Source organism: Phocoena phocoena, chromosome 6 (assembly GCF_963924675.1).
Source record: "Phocoena phocoena chromosome 6, mPhoPho1.1, whole genome shotgun sequence".
NCBI classification, from domain to species: Eukaryota; Metazoa; Chordata; class Mammalia; order Artiodactyla; family Phocoenidae; genus Phocoena; species Phocoena phocoena.
The window spans coordinates 40,348,021-40,363,161 of record NC_089224.1 but is presented as its reverse complement, the minus strand read 5'-3'; the positions used below and the strand labels follow the sequence as shown (position 1 = coordinate 40,363,161).

The following is a 15,141-nucleotide window of genomic DNA, read 5'->3' as shown; positions in this document are numbered from 1 at the left end:
ATCTCATCATAACCCACCCCATCATGACCATTAAATGAGATAATCCAAGTAAAACGCTTAGCGTGTGCTAAGAGTATGCACTCAAATGTATACTTTTGGTGTTAGTAGCATCTAATATTATCATTATTATACATTGCTGTTAATTAATCTCTCTCTGATAGCAGATCTTAATTAGGCACTTGTCTTCCATGTGAATTCATTCGTTCATTCATTCATTCATCAAAGGTCTATTGAGCATCTACTATGTGCCAGACACCCTCTTCTAGGTGCTAGGTATACATCAACCAACAAAACAGAGATCCCTGATGACATGGAATTTATATTCTAGTTGGGGGAGACAGACAATACACAATAAACCTAGTAAATAAATTACACAACATAGATGCTATGGGAAAGAGAACATTTGCCCAGAGAAAGGGGGACTGTGAGTCTTGGTGGACAGGCGTGACCAGCAGAGGCCCCAGTGAGAAGGTGACATTCAAGCAAAGACTTGAGGCGAGAAGGAATTAGACATGAGGGTATTTGGGGGCAAAGCATCCAGGCAGGGGAACGGCCAGCGCAGAGGCCGTAAGTGTGAATGTGACCAGCATGTGTGACGCCAGCAAGGAGTGGAGGGAGAGAGGGGAACTGAAGGCTTTTAATCCGAGGTTTTGAGCAAAGAAGGGACTATATTCTCATCCACAGACCGGGCAGGGATGGGTGGCCCAGTTCCTCATGTCCAGCCAATGTTAACTTCTCCCACCAAACTTCATCCTGTCTAAAAGACCTCAGCATCTTTGCCCTAAGTGAAATAATTAGCCTTTAGATAAATAAACAAGTCACAATGTACGATTTTTCTAAATGCTGCTGCCTCTTACGGATGGATGTCAGCATGTAGTTTTTAGCAATACTAAATATATCATTGTAGAGACATTATATGCACAGTTATGGAGAAACAGTTATCCAAAATATTGTTTCTGGGTTAATAAACAGGATTCTGTTGATACTTTTGTACCTCTATGTTCTATATATTTCTTGAAAATGCTTACACTCTTATCCTTTGCTGATTTGGTTATAGGTGAGGTCACATCTCAGTTATATGATACAATTTCCTTTGGAGCAGTTATTCAACTTAATCTAGTATGCAGTAATATTTATAAGCTCAATCAAAGTTTAATTAGATTGAATTGGATGTCCTCATTTGGGTTTTCATTTATTAAGTACTGGAAATTTTTGTTTGTTTTTTTGTCCTCATTAAAACTCAGTTAGATGATGAATGCTGCATTAAAACAAGAAGTTTCCGTTAAAATAACGTGTTCTGTTAAAATCTACTTCACAATGAAATAGAAAAATCAGATAAAATATGTAATTGTTATAAATGACACTACGATTGCTTCCCAATGACAGTTCTTTATCATTTTGGTCAATGTAGCAATGAAGTCTGCTTGGAAGCAAAGTTGAAATTTAAGAATTTAGGATATTGAAAGATTGCATAGATTTAATGATCAGCTTAGCTTCCACGGGAAGCAAGCTTCTTATGGGAGTATCAAGTTTGCTGTTGTTGGGTGGAAGAACTGAAGGCATCTGGTTTGAATTTATTGTCTTCTAAGACAGTTTTCCATTTATTATCATTAATACAATGTAGGTTACTAGGGAGAATATAATAATACCAGGTATTCAATGTGTATGGGGATACATTTGAAAATTAAAATAGTGGTTTCCTCAGGGGCCTCTCTAGACATGGTAAAGCAGGGGCTGTGACCAGACATGCCTTAGGGGAGTGGCAAAAAATGTACATGAGTGAAGCATCCCAGTGTAAGAGGACAGTGGTACATTAGAGAGACAACTCCATCAAAATGGGTCAGCCACTTCTCAGCCGATTCCTGAAAACAAAAGCCTTGTGTGGCCAGATCTTCTGATTTTGTAAGAGAAGCCAGAAATTTTCATGTGTCAAATTTTCCGATTTTTAAATGTCGGTACTAGTTAAACAACAACAACAACTACAGTCTACATAGGTCCAACAAAACATGCCTGCAGGACAAATTCCGTCCATAGCCCACCTCTCTGTCACTTCTTGGTACACATTTCAGACAGTGGAACTGAGAAACAGAGAAACCCTTATATGTGTGATTGAGTTCCAGAAATCTCGTTCCTCACTGCCCTGTGTCTAGAAATCACCTCGTCACAAACAGCTTTCGTCAGACATAGTATTCTATTGTTGCTATTAGGAACGGGGGCTACGTTTGGAGTCATTTACAATGATTACGCAGTGACTGTAAATGTACTAATATCAATAATATATAAGTATATAGAATGTACATGTTTCTGCTTTTCCAAATATGTTAATATTTTAATCTTACATCAGTGTCCAAAAATAATTATAAGCTACATAGGAACAAATCTAGGACCCCAGCTGCAGTTCAGAAATCTGAGGCGCAGAACAATTAAATATACTACCTAAGGTCATACAAATAAGGTAGTGGCAAGCCTGAGATTAAACCTCAGGTGTGTTTACTCTGGTTGATGAGTTTCTTCTATAATCTAGACTTATTACCTTTATATGCCAGGCTGTTACCAAACTTAATACTGAATCCTACTGCAAGAAAAAAGATGTACAACATTAACCTGTTGAGAAGCTACACAATATGCATGACACCCTCCCGGGAAAATCTGTAATAGAATAAAGGAACTTCTGCTAAAATACAAACATGTGCATGTGTTCTAAAATAAGTTTTGAATTAGTTTTTTGTAGAGTTAACCTTTCTTTTCATTGATTTGTTCCAGGATCACTGCAGGATGAAGAATATGCTTGTTAAAGAAATAAAACAAACACATAAAAAAGACAAGATAGAAGATGGTTATGTGTCTTTTATTTGTAACATTTGAATTCCTAAGCTCACATAAAACTGATTTCATAAATATCCTTTAGTCTTATCTTGCATTTGAATTGTTTTTCATTGTTAGTCTGTTCTTAGAACCAAACCCTCAATTTAATCACAAATGGAACTAAAAATATGCTAAATCTTTTTTCTGATGCAATTAGAAAAGATACTGAAAAACTTTGAAATTAGAACATTAAAAGCTAGTAAAACAGCATAACTGTCAGATTAGAAATGGACTCCTCCCTCTAAAAGTTACTAAAATCCTTATTTATTCATTGAAAACTGGTTACCCAGAATTAATAACTGCCCAGAGGGAAACGACGTGTTATAAGTTTTTTTGTTGATACATTTTTAAAAGCAGGGAAAAAAACCCCATTAGTTCCAAAACACGCTTTGTTTCGCTAATTCTAGGAGAGAATCACCTATTTCATTAAGAACTAAAATGATTAAAGCACAAAGGACAACAGTATTAACCAAGTGACACATCAGACTCTTTTTAGTGATTTTGCCTTTGTACACATTCCTTGGTGGCTGTACTTTTCCTACGGTATTTCTTGTTCTCACAGTGTGATACCCATAGGGTGTGGAAGCGGTGTAAGGCTAGAGGCCACAGGAAGTGATGTGCTTCCATTAATGACCAGAATGACATAATCACCACAAAAAGAGAAGAGAAATTCTATCCACATCCCCTAATGCTTGGCCAATTAAAGAGGAGATTAAAACAAAATAACTCAGTGTGATCTTACAGGGAACGCTAAAGGTAGGAAGGAAGGAAGCTAAAGAAGAAAAGCAAAATGGCGGAACAGAATATAGATAAGGATTTAGTGCGGGCAAATACAATAGAAAAGAACATTTATAAGTGTATAAAATCAAGTCAAGAGTTAGCAAAGACACAACATAGTTTGGAGACAGCATGCAGTAATTTCTTAATGTTCACTGCTAGTTACATCCATAATGCACAGTGACATGGAGAGCTTTGGGAAGGTTTCAGGCTGAAGTATAGCAATGTTAGCAGTGGGGCAACGAGACTTCCAAGAGAATTTCGCCATTGGGAGGTGATAAATGGAGGAAGGCTGAAAGACACCTGGTAACAGTCTTCAAATATTTAGTGGCCATGCAAATAAAGCTCTCATTTAGTATGTTTTTACTTATACAGTCTTTGGGTCTCAATGTGGGATACTAGAAAAGGTGAGCTGAAACGCACAGATAACAGTTTAACTCAAGTTGAATGGAAGGATTTCAGATTGAATCTGGTCTGTGGGTTATACCAGAGGATGCTGCAGAATTTCTGTGCCTGAAGACCGTTGAGAGGAGAATTGGTTTTTCACCTGGAATGTTACTGATGTGGTTTGGGAGGGTAGAAGGAATAGCTTAAGAAATCTCTCGAAGTTGCTTCCATTCATCCTGGCCCTCAGAAATGAGCAAACACCCCAGGAAGAGAAAATGAGAAATCTCAGAAGTAGAAACTGACTCCAGATGGGTATTTCTCAATGTTTTAAAATTGTCACCCTCCTAAAGAGCCTTTTTAGACATTTTATTCCTAATCATCTCCCTATCCCTACGGAAATTTAATACTACATATATACTTCATATCTGTATATGTACTATGGTCAGGCCATGACCCAGTGTAATATATAAGATTTCCTCCCCACCCAAATCAATTTTTGCACCCTTGGGCAATCACCATCAATGAAAATGCACGCTCTCTAAAATAAACCATCGGTCTGAATGGGAGGTCACTGAGGATGGGAGAAAAAAAAGTTATATATGTCTTAGCTCTGGCTTCAGGGACCGCACAAATTCTCATTAGTCAGCATACTGATGCATTACCTGCAGAGGGAAACTTTTTGTGTCCTCTTCTGTTAAATGGGAAAAGATGAATTCTCTGTCACTGCTATATCATCTAACTGCAATGGCTGTAATCTTTTGGAGATCCTGGACCTCTTTGTGAATACTAGGAAAGGAAAGCACATATGTACTATCTCACACTCTACAAAATGTATGCATACGGAATTTCAGATCTTTATAATGAATTATGGAACTTTATAATGAATGGATCAGGCAGATAACACCTCAACCCACTGATCAAGCTTAATATTTATCATAAAAAGAGACAACTAGACATTATATGCTTCCTGATATGATGCAAAAGGAAAGAAACACATCACTTACATAGTATTCTTGCTAAAAAATGTTTAACCTGAATCTAAAAATGAGGAAACAATCAGAAAAAAAAGCCAGATTGTGGAACATTCTACAAACAAACCAGCCAGAACTCTTTACTAATGTCAGTGTCATGAAAGACCCACATACACACGCGCACGCACACACACACACACACGTACACACACACCTCACACATACATAAAAGAAGGACTCTAATCCATTAACTAAAGAGAATGACAACTACGGGTATATGGATGTCATTGTAAGCTTTCCTTTTTGAAATTTCCACTTTGACATTTCTCAAAAAAAAAAAAAAAAGAAAATCATGGATACATGTATTACTCAACTAAAAAAAAAAAAATAGTGGGAAATGAGGGAGAGCGAGCCAGGTTAAGAGGAAGAAGCAAGATGTCAGTCTCAGACCCAGAGAGTAGGAGATGCCTGAAGAGCTGCCAGGAGCTCAGATCTCCATTTGCCAGGAGAGGTACTTAGCATGTAGTCAGGCCAAAGAGATAAAAGATCGTCTGTAATGATTTTCTTCAGAATTTGCCAAACAAAGTTCTACGGGAATAGGAACAGTCTGTAATTAAAACGTAAGAGTGGTTTGCCAGCACTTAACCCTAGCAGTGCCGATTAGCGCAGCGAGCAATACAACCAGGGGGAAATTGTTCCAAGAAGTTTTAAAAAACTCTGGATTTTTTTTTAATTGAATGGAAATTGCATATGCACAGTTAACAGAAAATAACCTTCAAAAGACTTCATAACAGAAGTCTTCAGAGTCCAGCATCCTACTTGATCAGGCATTATTGAAATACCGGAACTTAGTCAACTTTTTTTTTTTTTGCGGTACGCGGGCCTCTCACTGTTGTGGCCTCTCCCGTTGCGGAGCACAGGCTCCGGACGCGCAGGCTCAGCGGCCATGGCTCACGATCCCCAGCCGCTCCGCGGCATGTGGGATCTTCCCGGACCGGGGCACGAGCCCGCGTCCCCTGCATCGGCAGGAGGACTCTCAACCACTGCGCCACCAGGGAAGCCCAACTTAGTCAACTTTTTAATGCAAAACTCCTGTGTTTTCCATTGTGCAGAGCTTCAGAGTTCCTCCCAGGGCCTGGGCTCCATGCTGTCATTTCTCTGTCTCACTGCTCAACACTCCCACGTGGCACTAACTGCATCGTGCATGGGTCGGGAAGACGGGCTCATTTGTCTGATCTCTGGATGCTTAGGACAGTCAGATATCCTTTCAGCCAAAAATGATGCTGAGAAAAATCTTTGCCTATCTTGTCCTCTCGAAGTTACTTAGGAAGCAAAAAAACAAAAAGCAAAAAAGGTACGTTTGTTGTTGATCAGAGCACAACAATATGGAGAGAGGTAGCAGCACTTGGATTCCATGAGACAACTTTGACGAGATACAAAGCAAGGGTCGGTTTGCCGGGTTAGGTCAACACAGAATGCCACGGTGCCCAGACCGTTGACCCTTTCTCAGTTTGGACCAAGAAAGACTTCATGCCTTTCTAGGCTCTCGCAGCAGCTCCAAATGGTTTTTAACACATTACATGCAATGAAACAAAATCAGAGCTGTTGAGTTACTCTTTAATCAGTATTACATTGAAATGCCCCAATACATTCTTATCTACATCCCTCCACCAACTGCTATTTTGTCGAATTCAAATGCTCACTGGAAGTATCATCACCCCCTAGTCATAGGCTCTCAGGACCACCACGGTTTTGCGAATGAATCAGAGAAGGCAACATTGCTTCAGCTAAAAGTCACTTAGCTTTCAAAAGGCAGGATGTAGCACAGAATGATTCTGTCTACTGGGATAGAAACACTGGGAAGGCTGGGAGAAGGAAGTTGGCTCCAGCTCCACTGTTACCTTGGCAACTGTGGCGCCAGCATCCTCCGGGCAGAAATTAACTTTGTGCCATAATATCATAGGGCAGAGGAAGGGAGAGCGCAGAGGAAGAGGAAGAAAACATCGGCTAGATCTAGAAGCTCAGAGGGCCGTCTGGGACGATTACGAATCAGTGGGCGGGGCATTTGAGCTACAGGCACCAAATTACCCATTGTACTTTTGTTGGGTTTTTTTTTTCCACTGAAATTTCAGTATTGTTCGAAGATAGCCACCACACCCTTTAATAATGAACAAACACTGCACTAATTTGGCTGAGGGCATCTGCTGATCATTCTTGGTCATTTATAACTTCCTTTTATTTCTCTCTTCGGGGAAACAGGGAAAAAAAAATATCTTGAACGGAAGAGACAAGGAATGGTGTGGTTATAAAAAGCACATTCTGTTGAGGGTGAACTGGTAACTAGTTAGCCTTAGGCTAAAGACCAGTCTCTTCCCTGCAATGAAAGTGTGCAGACCCTATCTGGGGCAAGACAAGCCACCCCGTGGAGTGGTCCCTGGTCAAACTGCTTATGGGGGAAACTGCACTGATGCTGTGGCACGGGCCTCGGACCTCCCAGCCAAGACCACGGCATCAGGGCCAGAGCCTGCAGGGACCGCACAGGAAGGCTTGTTAGAGAAAAACTGGCTGTGCGTCCAGAGCTCCAAAATTCACTGGGTACTCAGAAAACACATTACAGAAAAGGCAGCCGGCTGACGAGACAGGTAAGTGGAAAAGTACAGGTAAGTATCTCAGTCTCAAAACCTGAATTCCAGTAAAGCTTAGGTGGCAGGTCACAGGCAGAACTGCGACACGCATGTAAGTGCAGAGGCTTCCTTCCTCCAGGATGGGTGAGGGGCCGTCCTTCTCTCCTGGCCAGGTCCACAGGTCACGGCTAGCAGCGCTCAGACGGTTAAGGGCACACGAAGTGAGCGGGGAACATCTCTCAGGAGTCACCGCCGGTCTCCAGCTTGCCTGCTCCTGGAAGTAGGTGCACCTTTTCAGCCAGGGAGGTCTCCCTCCTGCCGGCCCGGGACTCCAGGAGGAAACAGCTTTTCCTCTTTCTTCCGTAGGGTAAGATGGGGCGTTAGTGACACATCCTGCTCGTCATCTCTTTCTGGAAAGCAGGGGGAGAAGGATGGTTAGGAGTAACTATAAGCAGAGCAATGACTTGTTGAAGGATTCTGAAAATACCCTGGCAACCTCTGGAGCCTTTAAACCAGAGCTTGCAAGCATGGCCCAGGAATAAGGCTCTGCATACAGATGTATTCCACTGGCTGCAGGCTTTTTTTTTTTTTAATCAAAGCAATGTTTAAAAACCTCAGCTAACTTGCCAAAAATCCAGGTTGCTCTGTGTTTTGGAAAAATTGCAAGATCTGGAGCCACTGGGCAGCTGAGTTGAGAATTGCTGTCCTCTTCAGATGCAGAATACACTCTCCAGTTTGCCCCAGTCTCCACCACTCCCAGCAGTCTCCCCATCAGGAGTGAAGTATCACTTACTGGTTGATATGATCATTGGATTTAGACGGCTGTTGTCCTTACAGTAGAGCACAATTTCTCTTTACGTAAGTTTCAATCAAAGATGAGAAAATGAAGGATAGGTAAAAGTCAAGAAAAGTGGGAGGAAGGACATTTCTTAACAGAAATGAAGACTATTCCAATGTGTCTGACAGTCAACCACAACCAGCTGGCCTTTCTATAAATGCTCTTGTGGGCATTTATAGATCCCAAATGTGTCATCTGTTCTCCTTCTCTGGGTCTCTGCACAGGCGAGACCCTCGCCCGCGGCCTGCTCCTACCACGCCCGGCTCTCTTGGCTAATTGCCATTCATCTTCCCAACTCCAGCAAGATGACTCTGATCTGCCTGGGAGGCCTTCAGGCACTCCCGCCCCTACCACTGTGGATCAGCCACGCCCCCCACCTGTGCCCACCTGGAGGCCTGCGCGCAAGGAGCCAGTTTGTACACCTGTGTGTGTGTGTGTGTGCGTGCGCGTGCACACACATGGGCGACGGGCATGTGGGTTGGCTTTACTTGTGAGCTCCAAGGTGTCAGGAAGAAGAAACCCTCACTAGCACAGTGCCTGGCACAGGGCAGCAGCTCCTCTTTCATCCTTAAGAATGTCCTGGATCACAGGCTGGGAAGGAGACTTGTGCCTTGTGGCATTTAGGAGGACACGTCTCATATATTTTAGTTAGATGAATGAGCCGCTTCTGAGGTCCACCTGCTGCAGAGCTGACGCCAGCTGCTACCTCTCTTGCACGCTGACCCCAGCTCACCCTCCAGCGCCCCCTATCAAATAGGAAACATCTGAGTAACAGGAGCTTGTGAATAGGCGTGCCAGCTGCTCAGAGACTCGATTAGAAAACCATACCAATGTGCTGGTTAAAAAAATAACCAAATATACAGAACAGAATCTAGGTACTTTTGCACCCTTATAATATTAAGCAAGGCAATTATGTAGAGATACGTATATTGAAAAATTAAGTGACCATTTACTTATGCTCCGTACTTGTGCTATGGACCAGGTGCCTGGGAGATGAGGTCACTGTTCTCAAGGAACTACAGTCTATCAGGGAGAAAACGATATAAAATACAATGACATAAATGTTGATATTTAGAGGAGGAGATGAGGCATGGTAGAACCCAATCCACCCATCCCACTCTGCCCTCACTACCACCCTGTGTGACCTCCCTGAGCCTTCGGGTCTTAGCTGAAGTGGCCCCTTTCTAGGGATACCCTTCCGAACCTCCAGGATAGGGCATCACCTCTTCTGCTCTTTCATAGCACCCTTCTCCACAACCAGGATAGTCTTTCTGTTTCACTCCTGCCTCCTGGATTCATCCCTTGTAAGAGCCTGTAAGACCCACAGAGAAAAGGGCTGTGTCTGTGGTCTGTGCTGTGTCCCCAGTGCCTGGCAAGTGATGATGGATAAAATGTTTGTGCAATCCAGCAATGAATGGGCTCCCAGTGTCCTCATCTGTGAAACAGACCAGTGATGCCTACTTGAGGTGAGTGGGAAGGTTAAAAAGTATTCATGGACAGAGTACGCCTTCATTCTCTTTCCTGATCTCTCCAGAAGCACAAACATGGCAGCAGCCACTGTGTGCTGGGAAGGCAGAACCTTGAGAGGACTTCTCTGATAACGTACCCACTGAGATGGACTCCACAACCTAGAGGAGGAAGAGTCTGACAGGTGAGGGTGGGAGAAGGGGGACTGGAGAACAGGGGCTGTGGCTGGAGGGAAGCACAGTCGAGGTGGAGCCCGCCAGGGATCTGATGCTGCTGTGGCTGGAGCAGGGGGGCCAGGGCAGGATGGGGACGCAGGGGTGGGGAGACAGGTAAGCGCACAACTATTTGGATAAGGACCCAGGCACCTGGTGTGGGGGGATGGAAATAGATGATGACAAGCTGAAAAGGAATTTGCTGTTCCTCTGTTAAGCTTCCAAAGGTTCTTGTGTTTTTGGTTAACTTTTTGTGACAGAGATGGGAAAAATTAGGTGGGAATTGGGTGGGAATACAAAGTATGTGTGTGTGTGTGTGTGTGTGTGTGTGTGTGTGTGTGTGTGTGCACGCGGGTGTGTTTGAAAGAGTGAGAGCAAGAGAGTGAAGGAGAGATCATGGGATGAAGACAACTTTGCCTTTATAACTAATTCTTATAATTATTTGCAATGGGTCAGGATTACAGAAAGAAAGGAACTAGCATTTGTTAAGCCTCTATGAGTTGCAGGTGCTTCAGGTGGTTATATTAATATCATTGCCTCTGTAAAACTTTGACAGAAGAGGAATCCAGGCCTCAGAGCAGAAGTGATGTGCTCAGGGTGAACAGGTATGGTGGACAGTAAGCTGCCAAGCTTAAATGGTAACAGTTGCTTCCATCAAACAAAGGTTTGCTGTTGTTTAGTCTCGGTGTCCCTCACGGCTTTACAGATATCACTTCATGTAACCCTTACCCTGATCCTGTGAAGTAAGCTTTGCCATCCCCATTGGTCTGATGAGGAAACAGGCACAGAGACAGAGAATAACTTATCAAAGTCACACAGAAAGTGGCAGAAGTAGAGATTTAAACTCAGATCTATCTGGATGCAAAGGCCAGCTCTTTCCACTACACCACATGACCATGGTTTAAGCCTCTGAGACACTCTTATGAATATGCATCTCAGTGATATTGACTTATATTAATTAACAATTAATTGCAATCGTTCCTGAATTTTCAAAATGCTGAAGAGATAGTTTTTCTTTATCCAGACTGAGTTACAAGTGCAATCGGTAAATACTAAAACAGTTATGCCACTAAAAGACTATAGACACAAGAAATGTGGAAGACTTTTTTTTTTTTTTTTAAGGAAAGCAGAAGAGGGAAAAGATTGAGAGAGGATATGGGACTTAAGCAAAGCCACTGAGTTAGTCTGTGAAAAGCCAGGACCAGTGCTTTCCTCACCACACCGTGCAGCCTCAAATGCAGGAGAAAAACTGTTTACTATGAGGCCTCAACATTCTTACAGGGAATGAATGGTTGAAGTAAATCTGAAACTTGAGGAAGGACGTCTCAGTTGGATCCGCCCTGCAGAAGCCTACAAGCCTTCACAGCTGTATTCTAGCGATTTCCCACTTGGTGGCGCCAATGGGCTGGCTAAAAACCAACTGGTTCTGAGAAAAAAACCCCAAACCCCCCAAAAACACCAGACAGGACTTCCCTAGTGGCGCAGTGGTTGGGAGTCCGCCTGCCGATGCAGGGAACACGGGTTCGTGCCCCGGTCCCGAAAGATCCCACATGCCGCGGAGCGGCTGGGCCCTGAGCCATGGCCGCTGAGCTTGCGTGTCCGGAGCCTGTGCTCCGCAACGGGAGAGGCCGCAACAGTGAGAGGCCCGCGTACCGCAAAAAAAAAAACCCCAAACAAACAAACAAACAAAAACCAGACAATATTGGGTTCCATGGCTTTCCTCTTCATCACAGCCCTCCTGCAGGCATCCAGCAGTGCCAACACACGTTCCTTCCTATCGGGGAGAGTGGCTGAAACAACTCCTATGCAGTTTGCTCTGTAGGGATGAATTTGCCATGCAGGAGTTATCTGAACCCACCATGTATTAAGTCCACTAAAGAACTCCAACAGGTGCTTAAGAGGTTTCTGCAGTAGTGTGAGTTTTCTGAGAAATGTTCCTAAAGGCTGTATTTGGTTTGTACATGAAGACTTTTCAAGCACCCAGACTTTAAAAAATCCATTCTTAAGGAAAGAGTCAGGTCAGGTTTTGGTTGTGCTCAGTCGGTACCATTGCGGCAGAACTTGATTCTGCAAAGTCCCAGATTGCCGACTCTCAGCAGAACAAAGTCCCCGCTCAGCAGCCTGGCAAACAAAGCTGTTCTTAACTGGATCCACCCACCCTGCTCACCTCCTGTTGAAGCCCGGCCCACTCACCACACCCATCAGGCAAACTAGACTCCTCCCCGTTCTCCAACAGCTCCGCTCTGTAACGTTTCTACTAGCTTCTCATCGGCTGTTTCTTCCATCTGGCAAATGCTTTCTGCCCTTCTATGCCTGGCAAACTTTGATAACCTTCAAGATCAGAAAGGGTTAATTAGCTCCCTTCCCGAGTTCCTCCATCACTTTGCACACACCTGCATCACACTGCTTTCTACCAGCACAGGAAGGAACTCACCATTTCATCTTGCCTGAATCTGAACAGACCCTTAAAACTTTGTTATATAGTAATATATGATGAGGGATATTTTGGTCAAGTCACATAACAGTATGTATGGTTTGATCCAATTATATTAGGAAAAAATATAAAGTATGAGTCCAGCATGGTAAGTTTACCTCTGGGTGAATGGAATAATATATGTTTTCTATTTCTGACATTTGCCTTTTACATATTCTCTAGCTTTTTAGATATTTTTAATATACATGTAATTTTTCCTAAAAAATAAGCTTCATTAAAAAAAAGAGACAGAGAAGTAGGGGCTTCCCTGGTGGCGCAGTGATTGAGAGTCCGCCTGCCAATGCAGGGGACATGGGTTTGTGCCCCGGTCTGGGAAGATCCCACATGCCGCGGAGCGGCTGGGCCCGTGAGCCATGGTCGCTGAGGCTGCGCGTCCAGAGCCTGTTGCTCCGCAACGGGAGAGGCCACAACAGTGAGAGGCCCGCATACCGCAAAAAAAAAAAAAAGAGAGAGAAGTAGACCAAATCTACACATTGAAATCATAGTTAGTTTTGGAAATGAAGTTAAAATGATTTTGCCTAGTCTTTGTGGGGAACGGTGGTGGTGGATGAAATCAGCATATCTTCCGCATAAGATACTCAGCCACTTCTGATCTAAAACATTTAAAATTAAAATAGAGATCTTTGCTAGTATTTGAAAGTTTTATTTGTTTGTTTGTTTGAATATACATGGAACAAACTTGTGTGAATTCTACGAGTCAAATCTTCCTCTTATCTCTCAGTGTAGCCATTTTGAGAACTGGCCACGGAGGGAATAAACTGTCCAGAGAAGTAAAATGATTTATTCTGGGTCACGCAAATAATTTCTGACTCGACCAAGACTACGAAGAAACCAACTGACTTAGCTTACTACACCATACCATCACACATCCCAGTAATCGAATTTTCACATGGAATAAAGAAAGAAATGTGATGTCTGCTAGGTGTCAGTCATCATGCTAACATAACCATATGAATAAGTTAACATTAGGAATTATAAAATGAGCTCCAAAAAGGAGTGACAAAATCACAGGATCACAGACTACTGTTCAAGCTGGGAGGACACCTGGATGTGATCTAGTCCAACACCTTCATTCCAGAGATGTGAAGACCCGGCTGTTAGGGAGGAAGTGACTTGCCGAGGGTGGGACCACTGATAAATGGCGGCGCCAGGACTCCTGACCTGTGGACCCTGCACTCCACGTTGATTTCAGAGAGGCAACTTGTGTACACGAGGATTCCTTAAGTGTCACCTCAGTGTGCTTCAGGAAAATCCCTCTTGCATTACTGGCTCTCCTCCACGTAAACCTAAAACCTAAATGGCTCTCCACAGATTTCAAACTAAGTCCCAACTCTAGCATCTAGCATTGGTGTAGACTACTCAAGCACTCGGCCGTCACTCCCCAACTCTCCTTCTCTACCGTTGAGCCCACAGCAATGCCCCTACATACGCTTTCCTTTGCTCCTCTCTTCCCAAAACACCTTTCTCCCAACTCCAGCATCCTTCGAGACCCTTGACCATTTCCCCCCCTCAGGAACACCATCTCCTACCCTCCCCACTGCATCCCCAAGAAGTCTCAGGTAGTCCTCTTCTGCTTTCCCTTTGTGCCCATAGTACCTCTCACATTGTTCTATGACACTTTATTAATTCCTGGTTCCAGCAAGAGATTGCTCTGCAAGAGATGAACCATATCTTGTTTCTGTTTGGACCCTGGTGCACAAGGCCTGCCACATACAAGGGGCTGTAAAAATATTTGCTAATTAGACAAAAATCCAATGAAGATGAACAATTATTAGGTCTTAAAGACCCAGTAAAACGAGAGGTAGAGGAAAATACAAACTGAATACCTACTATGGTGGAGGCACCTATATTTGTTGTGTGTACTTCTTGCTCAAAACTCTGTGAAGTAGGCATTGCTCCTTCTAACTTACAGATGAGGAAACAGGCTCAGAGAACTGAAGTAACTTGTCCAAGTTCACGCAGCTAGCCAAGTGGAAGGATAAGGGTCAGATTTGGTTGCCTCAAAAACAAAAACAAGTAAGCAGACTAAATACATCCTGTTTCTATTACTCCACTGGGAGGAGAAATAAAAGGACGGAGGTTCTTTGTTTTTCTAGTGTTTTAACATATATTGGGCACAGAAGTGCTACAGCAACAGCATTTTAAAGCCAATTTCTTGTTTCTAATTCACCAACTTTCTGCTAATTCTGAGAAACAAGAAGGAGAAAGGGGAGGAAGAAATATTGGAAATAAAGCAATGATTTAGGAAGAACAGGACACAAAGGGACGAAAGGAAGGTGGGTATAGAAGGCGCAGCAGTGTGGTAAGAATGAGAACACTGGGCCCAGCGCTTCGGGAAAATGACCTTTGTGTAAGCGGGTCCTTCCCACCACCAGCCACCATGAAAACAGGGTAGCTTGAAACACACAGCATATCGTTAGATCTGGCAGAAAGAGGGAAGTATTCAATCAACAGCCTCTCATCTAACAGAACACAGGTACACACACACACACACACACACACACAC

The 15,141-nt window shown here is 43.3% G+C and overlaps 1 protein-coding gene across 1 annotated transcript in view; it reads right to left on the bottom strand.

The window, feature by feature from the left end:
• Window positions 1-6,603: 6,603 nt before the first annotated feature.
• The window catches only part of MOB3B (MOB kinase activator 3B), a 205,964-nt gene continuing 197,426 nt past the window's right edge, over window positions 6,604-15,141 (bottom strand). Inside the window, exon 4 of the mRNA XM_065879307.1 lies at window positions 6,604-8,034. Coding sequence (XP_065735379.1) covers window positions 8,005-8,034 — 30 coding nt within the window. The 3' untranslated portion in view covers window positions 6,604-8,004. The remainder of the gene's footprint in view (window positions 8,035-15,141) is intronic.